The sequence below is a fragment of the Gallus gallus genome, chromosome 3, assembly GCF_016699485.2.
Source record: "Gallus gallus isolate bGalGal1 chromosome 3, bGalGal1.mat.broiler.GRCg7b, whole genome shotgun sequence".
In the NCBI taxonomy this organism is placed as follows: domain Eukaryota; kingdom Metazoa; phylum Chordata; class Aves; order Galliformes; family Phasianidae; genus Gallus; species Gallus gallus.
This window is the reverse complement of record NC_052534.1, coordinates 81,724,105-81,739,255: the sequence shown is the minus strand read 5'-3', so window position 1 is coordinate 81,739,255 and position 15,151 is coordinate 81,724,105. Positions and strand designations below refer to the sequence as shown.

The following is a 15,151-nucleotide window of genomic DNA, read 5'->3' as shown; positions in this document are numbered from 1 at the left end:
AGAGTACTGAGGGAAGAAAGGCAGAGGAGGCTGCAGCATCTGTGAGCTTGTTGGATTGGCTCAGCTGTTTGATGAAACATCACCAAATCAGTGATGTAGTTTAATTCTCCACTTGTACTGTTTCAACTTAAAATCATCTTTTCAATTTTAGTAGTACAAATGAACCGATTTTTACGTTTTATAACATGGCCAGATGTTCAGGTATTTGTTCACCTTACTGTTGTGCAGGATCTCGGCCAATCAGTGATAGTGACATCTCAGATTATGATGTTGATGATGGTATTGGAGTTGTTCCTCCAGGTGCGTGGGTGAACAGCATGGTCCTGCTTTCTTCTTATTTCTTGCTTGCTTATTTATTTATTTTCATTATAACATTTCAGAATATTGAGGATATTGTTTTTAGAGAATGTGTAGTGGGAAAAACAAGTTTTCCTGATCATTCCATGGTTCTTCTCCTTCTAAAATGTGGTGAATTAAAAGGTTCTATAATTCATTCATTGGTATTTCTTTTGCATAACATTCTTCATATATGAACCACTTACTGGTTCAAATTGTTTACTACATAATGTTCAAAGCATTATTAAAAATACTAATTTAATTTTAAAAATTGCTTTAAACAGTAATTAGGGTTTCAGTGTTTATTGCGAGCCTGTTTTTATTTTGCTTTTTGCTTGAAACTTATATGTAAGAGTCTTCCGTAGACTTTATTGAGAATGCATGGCTGTAGATTAAGATGCATGTAGCATGGCTGTACCTTCTATAGTTTCCTTGAGTCTTCATGAGCTACCATTACCCGAAATGTTCATAAATGTAGCTTGTACCATGGTTAGACTTTAATTCATCATCCTTTTGTACTTTGGATGCCATATTTTTCTATTTCTGTTTGACTATTGTTATAAGTCAGATGAATAGGTTTCAAAATTGTCCCAAACTATCTAACAGTCACCGTTTCACTGGCGGTACTAAATCATTTTTTCTTTTGATGTCCTTGATGAAAATTACTGAATTAAATCATGGGGGGGATTTAGAAAATTCTCTATCGTCCTGATCTGAGTTTAAAATAATCTGACAATTTATTCATTATATATATTGATTAAAAATACATTGTGCATTTTATTATCACATATGGATCCAAATTTTGCTTCCTTTCATGTGTTAGGGCTCTTCCCTTACTTTCATACGATTGCATGTGAGCAAAAAAAAGCGGGAAATTTGTTCCATGACTTATAATTGTATTTGGCTTAATGAAGTGATTAATCTTGTTATCTACAGAAGCTGAGAGATAGAACCTTTAACCTAAAAATAAATCTTAGGTTTTAAAAATGTGGCATATCTATGTATGCTTTCTTACCTGTCAATATACGTACTTAGAACAGGGACTTTTTTTAAGCTGCCAATTCTTTAAGACATTCATTTGAAATAAACCATTTCCATCTAGCCAGAAACATTCAAGAATATTCAGCTGAGAACATCGGGCACTATTCTCTGGGTCAATCCCTGAGTAACTACAATTCTTACTGAAAGTTCTTAGGACAGCGAGTATTCGGGTGTGGCTTTGAAGAATGCAGGGGTGCAGACTTTCTCAAGCGATCACTGCAGAAAATTGCAGTATATTGCAATGCCATATACCACTGGATGTTTTTAGAATCGGTTCATGGAACTGCTTGTAAAAGGTGTTTATACTCACAGCTTTAAAGTAACTTAAGTTGAAGCTCTGCTTAGCACAATTTATTTTTCACAAATTTTTGTGGTATGCCTACGTCAGTTTACATGAATATTATTTTAATGCTCTCAGCCTCTCCTCCGATGTACGATGCTCCAGGCTTTTAATTAGCTTTATGGTCCTGCTCTGGACTCAGAGTACTTTAACTCTTTCTTCTATGGTAGAGCCCAATATTCCAAATGTGGCCACACCATTACTGAGTATATAAAAAGGGTCAGTAAAGGATTTATAAAAACAAAATAAAACATGATCTGAGTCATTAGTGGCTCATATTGAGTTGGCAGTATACAAGAGGATATTTTTAATGAGCTGTACTGCTTTTGAGTAACACTCCAGAAGAGTTTATTCTTCTGTCTTAAATCATCTGCATAAATGGTTGTGTTGTACTTAACATTCCTGAAGCAGCAGGGTGACATCAGCATAACACCTTGTCATTGGCTGTATTGTCTTTTTTAAAAAAAGAAAGTTAGTGCTTTAGATATCAAAACATTTTCATCATCTGTGCAGTTTTCATTTTGTGTCACACCTGACAGTTTCCCATGACCACCTGAGAAACTTCTTCTCCATAAACTGCCATAAGCTGTATTGCTGCTCCCATGCAAAAGAAAAAATTCTCTGCTCACTCTAGAGAGCACGGAACCTTTGTTTTTGAAGATACGAGGAGATGTTACTGTTGCTGTCACTGTCACAGTCCCTGTAGGACTACGGATGCAGTTTAACCAACTGAACAAAAATTAATACATACGATAAATATTATGTACTGTTGCTCTGTGCTGTAAGCTTTGTGTTCACCCAATGCACAGGTGTTAAATATTGTCTCCAGATAGCTCATCTATGAAGAATACACAGGGTAATAGCATCTTCATATGCCAGATGTTTAAATGCACAGGATAATCTTACGTATTGGTTTCTTAGGTGGACCAGAAATACTCTGGAAGTACATTTTAAACTGAAATTTATTATTGAAAACTTGAAGCACATTACAGAATAGTTACTAAAAGTTAGAAAGAAGCCTTGGATTTCTTTGATTTTAATGTTTAATAAATATAACCCAGGGTTTTTTTTGTGTTAGAGAGGACATGATTTTATATGAAACGTTTTGTTTTTTTGTTTTTTTTTTTTTCCAGAAAATATATTCTCATGCATAAAGCTCAAGTTTAATTATACTGGGAAAGGGAACACATAAGTTTTTGTCGTGTGTAATCATTTGTCTTCCTCTGACAAAAATACTAGGCATTTTCTGCATCAATATTATTACAGAAAATGAGGGAATCTCCACTGAAATCCTGAGTGAGTCACTGTTTTGCTTCCAAGTTTTCATCCAGTCCATGTACTTACATTGGGGATATCCTCATATTTCTTTCTAGTTTTATTACATGACTCTGAAAAATGTTTTCAGCAGATAAGATACTCCAGCATCACAGTGCATCAAAATCAATGTGACTTTGAAGTCTTTCTTTGTAACAAAGATTATGAACCTTGGAGTAGATGCTTTCCAGGATCAAGCCCCTTTTGCAGTCAGTACTCACTAACCCATTGTGATTAAGTGGCAAGCATTTGCTGTAGCATATTGCTACTACTTTTGCATTTACAAAGTTATTTTTTTTTTTATGACTTTGGCTTTCAAAGTATAACACCCATCCTCCCCAAACTTAACATATTGTCACATTTAAAATTTGATACCACGTTTGTTCATTTTATTTCACATGCCTAACTCAGTACTAACTGAGAACAGTGCAAACATGCAAACACAACACTGTGATCGCTAATGTTTGTTTCTGAGCTACTTTATACGTTTTTATTGTGAATCTTTTTCTTTGGCCCTGTCCTACGCTCTAAGGTCTATTAAAAGTCATATTGCTTCCTATTCCCCTAAATGATTGACTTCCCCACATCTCTCTGCTTCAAGAGATGAAAAAAGAGGTTATTTCCCATGTTCTTGCACTAACCATGGTTACTATGAAGTCTAAGACAAAAATGGAGAAAGTAATAATAGACTTGCAGAGGTCTTTCTGCATACATTTTTGAGCTGACATTAACTAGAAATTCCACAGTAAAACTGTCTAATCATCTTTTTTGAACCATGTCTCCTTCCCGCTCACCTTCTCTGTCTCATATTTGTAGTGATAAGTGTATTCAGTGCTCAGTACTGTATAACAGATGGACACATTTCTGGAGATTGTGAAGTTATGAGCTTTATAATCAGAGAAAAGAGCCTTAGAGCTTCTTGGATGACAAAATAGACAATTTAGTGGGTCCTTCTTCTGAATTTTGTTTATTAAGGTGAATCTGTTTTATGGTAGAATATATTGTAGTGACTGATATTTATCACTTTTAACAAAATGCTTTCCTTCAGGTCTAATGCTGAGATAGTGCATTCAGATGTTAAATGTCCATTAGAATTACACTGGTAGTCTGATGAGTAATTTGAGAGAAATAATATGAGTCTTACCTTGATTCTTGTGATCATGGTTCAGACTTCTAGCAGAACATGTCATTAAGTGTCGTGTCACCAAGTCTGATACTGACTTTGTATACAGGCTGTACTTTTAAGAGGCTTATAGGAATCTCGTAAAATATTAGAAAAGAACTACATAATACTCAAATTATGCAAAATAATAATAAAAAACCAACATAAACCAACAACTGTGAAACACTAGAAAAAGAAGCTCAAGAAGTGTAACCTGTTTTCATTTATCCAGTGTTCAAATCCAGTGTTCATTTATCCAGTAGTGTTTAGATAATGGTCTTTTCCTGTATGGAGAGAAGATTTCTTATACAGGCTGCTTTTTTAGCTAAATAAAAAAAGCACAGTGCAGTACAGGTATTTAGTGCTAGACAAATTCAGTAGAAACAGTAAAATGATTTTTTGTTGGTTTGTGAATTCAGTTAGGGATGACTAAAGAGATTACCTTTTCTATAATTCAGGAAGATTTTTCTCTCATCTAAATGTCTAGATGAGAGCAACTCTGACCAAATCCACTTAGGATATTCTGGAAAGGCAGAAAGCACCTTTTGGAAGCAGTGTGTCATGCTGATCTTCATTTGGTACAGAATTTTTAGCGTGAGGTTCAAAATGTGAATGAACAGCATATTATTTAGAAAAAAAGAAAAGAAATATCAGCAGTTAAAAAAAAAAGCAGTTAAAAAATAGCAGAATGATAGTACATTTTTAAAGTCCTATATAAAAAGAGATTATGAAAAATATTGCATCTCATTCATAGTATTTGGAAAATGAGGTCTGCAGAGGATATGACGCTCAAGCTTTTATATAATAGATACAAATGCTTATTATTTTTGAAAGTAGGTAGCTTTGACCAAGTTGAGTGGGAGAGCATTTGTGTATTTAACTGAAAAAAAGTCAGAGGCTTTATTTTTGAGCAGTCCTGTGTGGGTATCTGCAATAATACATAGGCATGGCTTCTCCATTTCTTAGATGAGGTAAACCTACATTGCTTAGATTCATTTCAAATATTTGCTACTGAATGACAATTTTGAAATACAAATTACTGTGTGTACTATTCCCCAAGATAGAAAATGGACTCAATTCTCTCCCTCACACCTTCCAGCACATACTGAAAGTCATCTCAGTTTCTCTGTCTCTGCACATATAGGAATTAAAAGGTAATCCTAGTATTTTGTACTGACTGCATGATGTATCAGGATGTAAAACAGCTGAATGACTACCTGATGGTTGTGTAAGCGTTTAGTTGTGTGTTCCTGAAAGGACTAACCATCTGAATTCATTCAAAAGCCACACTGTTATTCTCTAATTTCCTTCTGTTGCCCTCTTATCAGTAGGTTATAGATCTAGCACTAGAGAAAGTAGATCTACGACACTAACTGTGCCAGAACAGCAAAGAACAACACATCATCGTTCACGATCTGTATCTCCTCACCGTGGCGACGATCAGGGCAGGACCCGTTCACGTTTACCAAATGTGCCATCACAGAGGTAGGCATCACAAGTGAGTGAAACCGATTGGTTTCAAGTCTGTACAATCTCTCACTGGTATCTGTTTACTTTTCTTTTGTTCAGCATTATTTAAAAACAGAATTGTATTTCAATTTAAGAGTTATTTGAACTTGATGTATACTTTCAATAATCATTCAAGTGCAGCCCTGAGATTAATCATATCTTTCTAAGAGTTACTTCTTACTGATATTTTCCATGTGATTCATCACAGGTTTGGAAATGCTATTCAGGCAGTGACTGAATCTTATATGAAGTCATTTAAGCATTTTTATAGGATAATAAGTAGTGCAATATACAATCATAGAATCACAGAGTTGCATAGAGTCCAACCACAACCTAACCATACTACCCTAACTCTAACAACCCTCCACTAAATCGTGTCCCTGAACACCACATCCAAACAGTTTTTAAACACATCCAGGGATGGTGACTCAACCACCTCCCTGGGAAGCCTATTCCAGTGCCTAACAACCCTTTCTGTAAAGAAGTGTTTCTTGATATCCAACCTAGACTTACCCTAGCACAACTTAAGGCCCTTTCCCCTCATCCTGTCACCTGTTAGCAGTGAGAAGAGACCAACCCCACTCTCGGTGTAAGTGTCTTTCAGATATTGGAAGAGAGCAATAAGGTCTCCCCTCAGTTTTCTTTTTCCCCAGAGTAAACAGCCTAAGTTCCTTCAGTCTCTCCTCGTAGGGCATATTCTCCAAGCCCTTCACAAGCCTTGTTGCCCTTCTTTGGACGTTCTCCAGCACCTCAATGTCCTTTCTGTACTGAGGTGCCCAAAACTGAGCACAGTTTTGTCACTTGAGGTGAGGCCTCACCAGTGCCAAGTACAGGGGCAGGATTACTTCCCTAGTCCTGCTCACCACACCATTCCTGATACAAGTCAGGATGCCATTGGCCTTCTTGGCCACCTGGGCACACTGCTGGCTCATATTCAGCCGACTGTCCATCAGTACACCAAGGTCCCTTTCCATCAGACAGCTTTCCAGCCACTCCTCCCCAAGCCTATAGGGTTTCCTGGGGTTTCTGTGACCAAAATGGAGGATCTGATACTTGACCCTATTGAAACTCATACAGTTTGCCTTGGCCTATCAATCCAGTCTATCCAGGTCCCTCTGTAGTGCCTTTCTCCCCTCTGGCAGATCAACACTCTCTCCCAGCTTGGTGTCGTCTGCAAACACTGAGGGTGCACTCAATCCCCTCACCAAGATCATTAATAAGGATGTTAAATAGAAGCGGCCCCAGTACCAAGGCCTGGGGGACACTGCTTGTGACTGGCCACCAACTGGATTTAACTCCCTTGACTACAACTGTTTGGGCCCAGCCATCCAGCCAGTGTTTCACCCAGAGGAGAGTACACCTATCCAAACCGTGGGCAGCCAGCTTCTCCACAAGAATGCTGTGGGGGACAGTGTCAAAGTCCTTACTGAAGTCCAGGTAGACCACATCAACAGCCTTACCTTCATCCACTAAGTGGGTCACCTTGTCATAGAATGAAATCAGGTTTGTCAGACAGGATCTACTGTTCCCTGGTTGACCTTTAATTGGTCCCTGATGTCTCAAATTTGTATAGTATTGATAAACAATTTGTATAGTAACTATGAATAGAACTTATTTTGAAGTAATGACAGGCTTAAATTACCAATTCTATTTATAATTTGTTCAATCAACCTGTACCGTTTAATTGTCTATTAAGCTGTATTGTTTATGAGAGAAACAAGATTATTATACGTATGTCTGCCTTTCGGGAGTTTTTAATTGTCTACTAAACCATATTATTTGTGTGACAAACAAGATTATCATACACATGTGTGCCTTTCAGGAGTTTAGATGAAATTCATCAAATGAGAAGATCACGTTCTCCAACTAGACACCATGAGGCCTCCAGAAGTCCAGCTGATTACAGATCCAGAGACATGGATAGTCAGTATTTGTCTGATCAAGAAAGGTATATTGTCAGTCTAAACTTGGAGATAACATTAGAAATGTCTTTGTCAGTTTGCCTAGTTTTCAGATGTTCAGCAGAAAACCACAGCCTGATACTAATGGGGAAGGGACAGATAATCATCCTCATTGCAAAAAGTAGTCGTAATTAAATTATCTATGCCTCTTTTCTAGTGAAAATCTGCACTGGGTTGACAGTGATAGTAGGTGTCTGGACTAATGGTTCCTGGTTGTTTGTCCTAGACTACTGTGCTGTTTGTTTCATGAACACGTGCCCTGAGGATCTGCTTGAAAACCATAAATCTACGTGTATTTCCTAACAAGTCTTGTAGCAGAGACCACAGAAACATATCTGTCTGTTCTGGTAGTCAGAAATACACTGGGATGACTTCCTACCATGTGGGAGCTGAATGCTACAGTTTGCTTTCCAATGAGAATGTTTTGGATAGCTACCTTTTCAGTCTCACAGAATTTTATATCACATTTTGGTGAACTCGGTACAGTATACAAGCATAGGAAGGATAGTTACAGTGCTTGTAATTAAAAAAAAATCTCCAATCATTGATGTTTGACACTCCTTGGAATATATGAAGACGCTACATGCCTCAGAGAACATGTTCTCTACTAGTAGGCATTGTTTTCAGTTATCTAGGTATATCTTCAAAAAATGGAAGAAAATTAGAATGATCTTGCCTGTTGTTTTTTTGTTTGTTTCTTTGTTTGTTTTGTCATGACTTATGTATGAGAATTAATCATTTATTTGATACTGCTTCAGTGTCCTACTTTTGGCAAGTATATACAGAATTGTCTAAGTTGGATTTTTGTAGTGAATTTCCTGTTAGAGGTGAATTGAAATGCTTTTTAACTATAGCAACATTGCATTTATAGTTAAGCTAGTTCAAGAAATTTCCACTTGTTGCAAATGTTTTCTGTTATTTATTATAGGCAGCGATATATTCAAAGTATTCCTGAAAATATTGGATAGCTTTCTTGTTCAACAGATTTGGAAGAGACATTTAAAAGTAGCTTTCATCACTAGAAAGAAAGAAATAGAGTTGACTTCATACAGATTTATCTTATTGCCTCAAAACGTGGTATAAATGGCAATACATACATGAATTAAGCTTGGAGAGAGGAGATACACTGATGCTTTTTCAGAGATGAGCCATCAGAAAGAGCGCAGTGGCAAAGCACTGCTGAATTTATTCAGATGAATAGGAAATAGTCTTCAGTTCTCAGGGTTCAGAAGACGCTTTTCAGAAGTTTAAAAGATCAGGCATGAAGGATGCACATGGATTACAGGATTTGCAGGATTTAATCAAAGGTTCCCTGGACTTACTTTCCTCAGGAACAATCTTGTGCACTCGGGTCTCTCTCTCTCTTTTTTTTTTTTTTTTTTCTTTTTTTTTTTTCCCATTTGCTTTTCCCCAGATGTCTTCAGTTCTTGAAACTTTTTAACTCTTGCAGGCTTCGTTGTCTTTCCATGAATAAATAGAATCACAGAGTGGATCAGACTCAACCTGTAATTTTTATATTGCTGCCAACAGTCGCATTGTTGGTAGTATCTTTCACATCTCAGGATATAAAAAAGTAAATATTCAATATTAGTACCAGAACAATGTCTTAGTATCAACATTAGTGCAAGTATTATGTTATTCATTTATTGAACCCATCATCTAAACAAGTATATTCTTGTAGATACCAAGCTTGGTTTGAAAAGTGAGTATTTTTCTGATAATTGCATGACAGAAGTTGCAGTTGCTCATTACTTCTGATGATTTTCTCAGTGATCTTGGTGGTCCCAATTTAATATTGAATATTTTTAATGACCCTTTGTAAAAACATCTATGATAGGTTCTTACAAAAGCATCTAGTATGGTACACTCCCAGCAGAACTGATCAGTTCACTTTACATTTTTTTAATGTATTCTTTTATATATATATATATATACACACACACACATGTGTATATGTGTGTATAAATATGTGTATATGTATGTGCATATATAAAACTGTTTAGGAAAACTTTATATTAGGAAATCCAACTGAGCAATATACTTTCCTATCAATTTAGGATCATCATCTGATTCTCAAGGAGGTACCCCATTTCAGTTTTTATTTTATTCCTAAATAAATCTGCTAATCTGTGTTCTTAAATATTCACATTAGAAAGTTCTTATTTTAAAATAATAATCTTTAATTTAAATGTCTCTTAAGCAGCTTTAGTTTAACGTAGAACTTCCAGTACCATCTTACATTGTAAATAATCTACTGTTAGGGATTCTTGTGCATTGTTGTCATTTTAATTTGAGGTTTTCATGGTGGATTTGCTGTATTATACTCCTTCTCTGGATGAAATACTACGGTTTGCCATGGGTGCATTTCAGTAGATATCCTTTGGCTTAGCAAAAGTAGAATAAGTATTACCAAATTACCTTTCACAACTACTCTTTTTCAGATTTTATCCTGTTTCTCAGAAGGATTCCTGTCTCTGAAAATTAAGCAGTGCATAACATTTCATGATTGTAGTGTTTTTATGCTAATTTCCTCAGTTCTTGCAACAAAATCTCAAATATCTGAAGTAACTGCAGAAAATGGTATTCTTTTCCTTATACATATGTATTTGTAATTTGGAAATTTGCATATAAATGCTGTTAGTGCTCTAAGATTAGGATTAGGAATGGAAATTTTTCTTTAAAAGAAAAAACAATTCAGTTCACCTTTAATACCTTTTGCTGCATCTAATTCAGGCTAGTGTTTTATTATTTTAGTAGCCATTATTTTAGTCTTCCTATTTCAGAACAGTAGAGAAATATTACCTATGTTGCATCAATTAATTTAAATCTTTTTATAATGGTATGAAGCACAAAAAACACTGAACAACTGCTACTTTATTTATTTTCTAATCTTTTCTCTCTCTGTCACCACAGTACTTCATATGATTCCCTGCTTATTTTAAAATAGCATGTTTCCATGAAGTTTAGCTTTACTTTCGTATTTACAATAGTTTGTGGAATGTTGGGACTTTGTCTTCCTGATCATATTGAAGTGCATAAAACAAGATTAAGTCAAGGGATGCTTCATATCATAATCACACTTATCATAGGCATAAATATGTATTAATTTTACCATCTTTCTGGTGCTAGCATGTGTTCAGTTGCATTAAATGAACAATAGACTAGTTGGCTGATTTTCTGAATTGGAAACAGTAAGAAACAAAAAATCTGATGACTGATTAGCAATTTTTCTTTGTTAGGTTTACATTGCACAATACTGTAAAGAGCTATCAGTCAGAACTTCTATTTGTCCAAACATATTTCTAGTTAACACATATTTTTCTTTTTCCCAGAAGGACAAAAAGGGTTTTCTCTTCCCATAAATTGGATTGCAGTGAAGTAACAAACTCTCACTCCTTCTTTCTTGTATTCTTTTGTGGCTTAGAGAAAAACAGTCACCTTTCTTTTTTTTCTAAAATATTTCTTTGTAGTTTTTTGATGTATAAGAAAGGAAGTTATTAGAGAAATGTAAATGATTTATGGAGACAGCTTTTGTCATGAAGAACTCCGAATCAGTACTGAATTTTAATGGAAGAAACCTCATGAAACTAGGGGAAAGCATTTGGTTGAAAGTGTGGTTATTGCAGGCATGTTTTTTGGCTCACATTCTTTGAGAAGTGCAGTCTGGGTTTGAACATTAGCAGGCTATGAATTTGGGTGAAAGTTTCTTGGTTTTTTTTTTTGGTTTTCATTTGTGTTTCATTGGCATAACCCATGTCATCTAATGCGTCATAATTATATCTGTTTCACTCACCACCCATCCTGTCTGTGCAGTGAGCTTCTTATGCTGCCCAGAGCAAAACGAGGAAGAAGTGCAGAGTGCCTACATACCATCAGGTAAATACAGGAATCTGGTACACTTCTGGTTAGTTGTGTGTGCTTTGTGTGCCCAGCATCCAGTAAGTACTGACCTTCAAAGTACATTGTGGTTCAGATGTCAGTTATTCTTTGTTTTTTTTGTTTTGAATCAGCTCAAGATGCATATATATATATATATATGTTTGTGAACATCAGTAGTAAGGGCTAACGCAGCTAAAGCTAATTTTGCAGTTGCTATTTTTTTGTGGTAGATTATCTGTCCAATCACAGTAGTCCTGATCACCAGTGCATGGAAGTTTTGTTACGGTTTCGGACTTTTTTTTTCCAGTTGTTTTTATGTTTTCCTTTATTTCCATTTCTATGTATTACAGCCAAGCACAAGCCAACAATCTTTACTCTTTGTGACACCTAATCTCATGCTGACTTTAGAAATTTGAAGAGAAAAGCATAGGGATGAAGGAGGGCATGGCTTATAGACATCCTTCTCACAACCCCAGATTTTAGGAAATTCATAATACTTAGTTTTTCCTTTTGAATTTGTGCTAATAATTTGATCCAGGCTTAAACCTTTCAGTTTGTGCTCATCTTCAATCTAAAAAATGTATCATCCCAGGGTTTGGACCTCTCTTTCTCAGCTGTTCCCAGCTCTAAACATAACTACCATAATCAAGCAAATCTACCTTTAAGAAAAAAAAATAATGATGAGCATCAATGCATCTGTTACATTAAAACTTAAATTTAAATATAAGTAATTTAATTGTCATATTTCAGCCAAAAAACTTCAACATTTTAGGTTTTAGTTACTTACTGAACTCCCTGTTATTTTACGTCAGTTTATTGTCATACAATATCAAGTTTTCACTACCTCTTTCCTATGGCTTTTTTCGTTCTACTGTATTCTCCATAGCTTTACCCCCTACATGTGCTTTTTTATTAATAATTAGATTATAAAGGTTATAATTTTCATTATAATTTTGCAGTGACAGAATTTAAATTCCCACTTGATGCACAAAGTAAGTATTGTAAGATGGGCTTTTGTTGCTCTTTGCCCAGCTGCTGTGGATTTTCAATTGTGTTACAAATCCACTAGGCAGTCTGGTAGCTAACCAGCTAACCAAAAATTGCATATGGGCATCTACGTAGTTAGATCAGAGGAACACTGAATTCAGAGAGTGCAGCCCTTTCTTCATTTTTCCTTGTTCTAATTTTTGCTTGTATTTTCTTATAGAATCATAGAATGGCTTGGGTTGGAAATGATCTTTAAAGCTCACCAGTTCTGACCCTCTTCTATGGGCAGGGCTTGCCACCCACTAAGTCAGGCTGCCCAGGGCCCCATCCAGCCTGGCCTTGAAAACCTCCAGGGATGGGGCATCCACAGCTCTCTGGGCAAGCTTGGCAGCATCTCACCACCCTCTAAGGAAAAAAAAATCCCAATGATATGTAATTTAAATCTCCACTTTTTTAGTTTCAAACCATTTTTCCGTGTCATATCAGACCATATGAAAAAGTTGGTCTCTTTCCTGTTTATGATCAAAAAAAAGGAACAAGTTATCCCAAATTATTGAAGTAACAAATTTAAGTAGCAACCTATTAAAGTAACAAACAAAAATAATAGTTACACTGATGTTATATAATAAAACAAAATGTTATTTTTATTAATATATTGAATGTGAGCATAGAGGCAAGATAGATTGACCTTTAAATGCAACTCTGAGACCTATACTGTTCTTGGCTATATAGTGAGAAAAATCCTTCCAAAGAAAAAAAAAATTATCTGCAAACTGGTTGTCTTTCCTTCTTTCTCAGTCATAGTGACCTGTCATTTATTCATGTTAAAGACAGCATTATAGGGGATTAGTCCTGTTTTCTAGGCAGCTTGCTCAATAATGATTTAATTGTTGAAATAGCTTCAGCATAATTTGAGAGAGAAGTTTTACAGATTGCTAGATGAAATATTATTATGAGATGGTCCAGACTACAAAGTCAAGATTTGTTGTAGAATCATAGAATCACCAAAGTTGGAAAAGACCTACAAGAACATCCAGTCCAGCTGTTCGCATATCACCCATAGTTCTTGCTAAACCATGTTCTTCAACACAATATCTAAACATCCCTTAATTAGGGTATGATTATTAAGAATATTTAATTAGGTTTTGAAGCTGATATACCACTTCCAAAAAACTTCAACATTCAGAAATGCCAGATGCAAGTATGTCTATAACTGTCTTTGTGGTACTACATATCACTGTTTTGGCAAGCTTTTCATGCTTAACTATGGAAGCATGTCTCAGTTAAAGTCTCTGTAGGTCTAAATAAGGCATTACTAAGACAAATAAATAGCAACCTAATCCTTTACAAGAGCTTGTATATTTTAATTAAAAATCTCAGTAGTAGGAATTTAGTTTACTTTCATTAAGAGAACAGTGTCTGAGCTATACTAGTATTGTCATGAATTCATGGGCTGTACTAATAAGAATAAATTAAAAAAATTGTCCCCCAGGTAGCTATCACAGCAGGTGAATTGAGAAGAACGTACATTAAGAAATCTCCTCATGCAAATATTACATGTAGTAGAATATTATGTGTTTATTTTAAGTTCTGGTCAATCTTGCTTTACTTTCACCTGTCTTTTTGTTTCTGGCATGTTTTTGTGTTGTCCTCTTTTCTTTTTGCACTTTCAAGAAGTTCTGTTAGGCACTATAAAACATTGCCACCCAAGATGCCTTTACTAGAAAATGGTATTCATTGGAACCTATACAGGTAAGAAGTACTTAGAGTCCCCTTTAAGTAGTTAATGACTTCTTAGAGATGAAGTAGTCTTCCCATATATACATATATGTATTAAAAAAAAATGAACAACAGTGTTTCATATGCTTTTGATAAACATAAGTTAAGGGACTTCTTCCTAAAATAACTTCATACACTCTAAATTACCCCTGCATATAAAAGACAAACACTTTATATTATGCACAATTTTCTTCACTGTTAACATTGTATGTTGCACGCTTTGTCTTTGTTGTGTTCTTTTGTTTGTGTGTGATTTTTCTTACATGTCAAATTTATTTTTATTTTGTTTAAATAATTTTAATTTACAAAGCTCAACTCTTCCTGCATGTGCTAAGACCAAATCAGTGGTTAGACAGGATATTTCTCTCCTTCGTGATTGCCTTAATTCACGAATTCCGAAATTTGGAGATGATCTACTGGTTAGGTAAGAAACTAAGGATTAATACGCTCTCCTGTTTGTATCCAAGATGGATTTACAGAATTAATGAGCTTCATTGTTAAGTGATTTCACATCATATATAGTGTATCACATCCTTTTATGTTGGCTTAAGACTTACTGCTGTTAATAAGGATTTAGATTTATTGTTTGGTATTTCACATTCCACTCTTTTGCCAGTGGTTATTCTGTCTCCCTCAGTTTTAAACATTTCAACAGTCTTAGCAAGAATATTTTAGCAGTCTTCTATTTGATTTTATTTTCTAAACAAAACTTGGCTCTGTCATCCAGTCAGCTCTTTTATGTTTTCCTTAATTAAATCATTGTGATTTTACATTTTCTGTAAAGAGAGCATTATTTTATGAGTTAATATCTAACATTGTATTCCTTTCTTTGTTTTCTTTTTC

The 15,151-nt window shown here is 35.2% G+C and overlaps 1 protein-coding gene across 49 annotated transcripts in view; it reads left to right on the top strand.

The window, feature by feature from the left end:
• RIMS1 (regulating synaptic membrane exocytosis 1) overlaps window positions 1-15,151 on the top strand; it is a 298,940-nt gene that overhangs the window by 178,832 nt on the left and 104,957 nt on the right. For 25 of the 49 annotated variants that reach the window (XR_006939005.1, XR_005858215.2, XR_005858214.2 and 22 more), the window contains 5 exons: window positions 229-300; window positions 5,522-5,678; window positions 7,525-7,650; window positions 11,477-11,539; window positions 14,619-14,732. Coding sequence is in view for 45 of the 49 variants with exons in the window: in XM_040697585.2 (XP_040553519.1) it covers window positions 229-300; window positions 5,522-5,678; window positions 7,525-7,650; window positions 11,477-11,539; window positions 14,619-14,732 (532 nt within the window). In the remaining 4 variants the exon portion in view is untranslated. The remainder of the gene's footprint in view (window positions 1-228; window positions 301-5,521; window positions 5,679-7,524; window positions 7,651-11,476; window positions 11,540-14,618; window positions 14,733-15,151) is intronic. The other 24 variants (XM_025149010.3, XM_025149009.3, XM_025149016.3 and 21 more) reach the window with 7 other exon arrangements.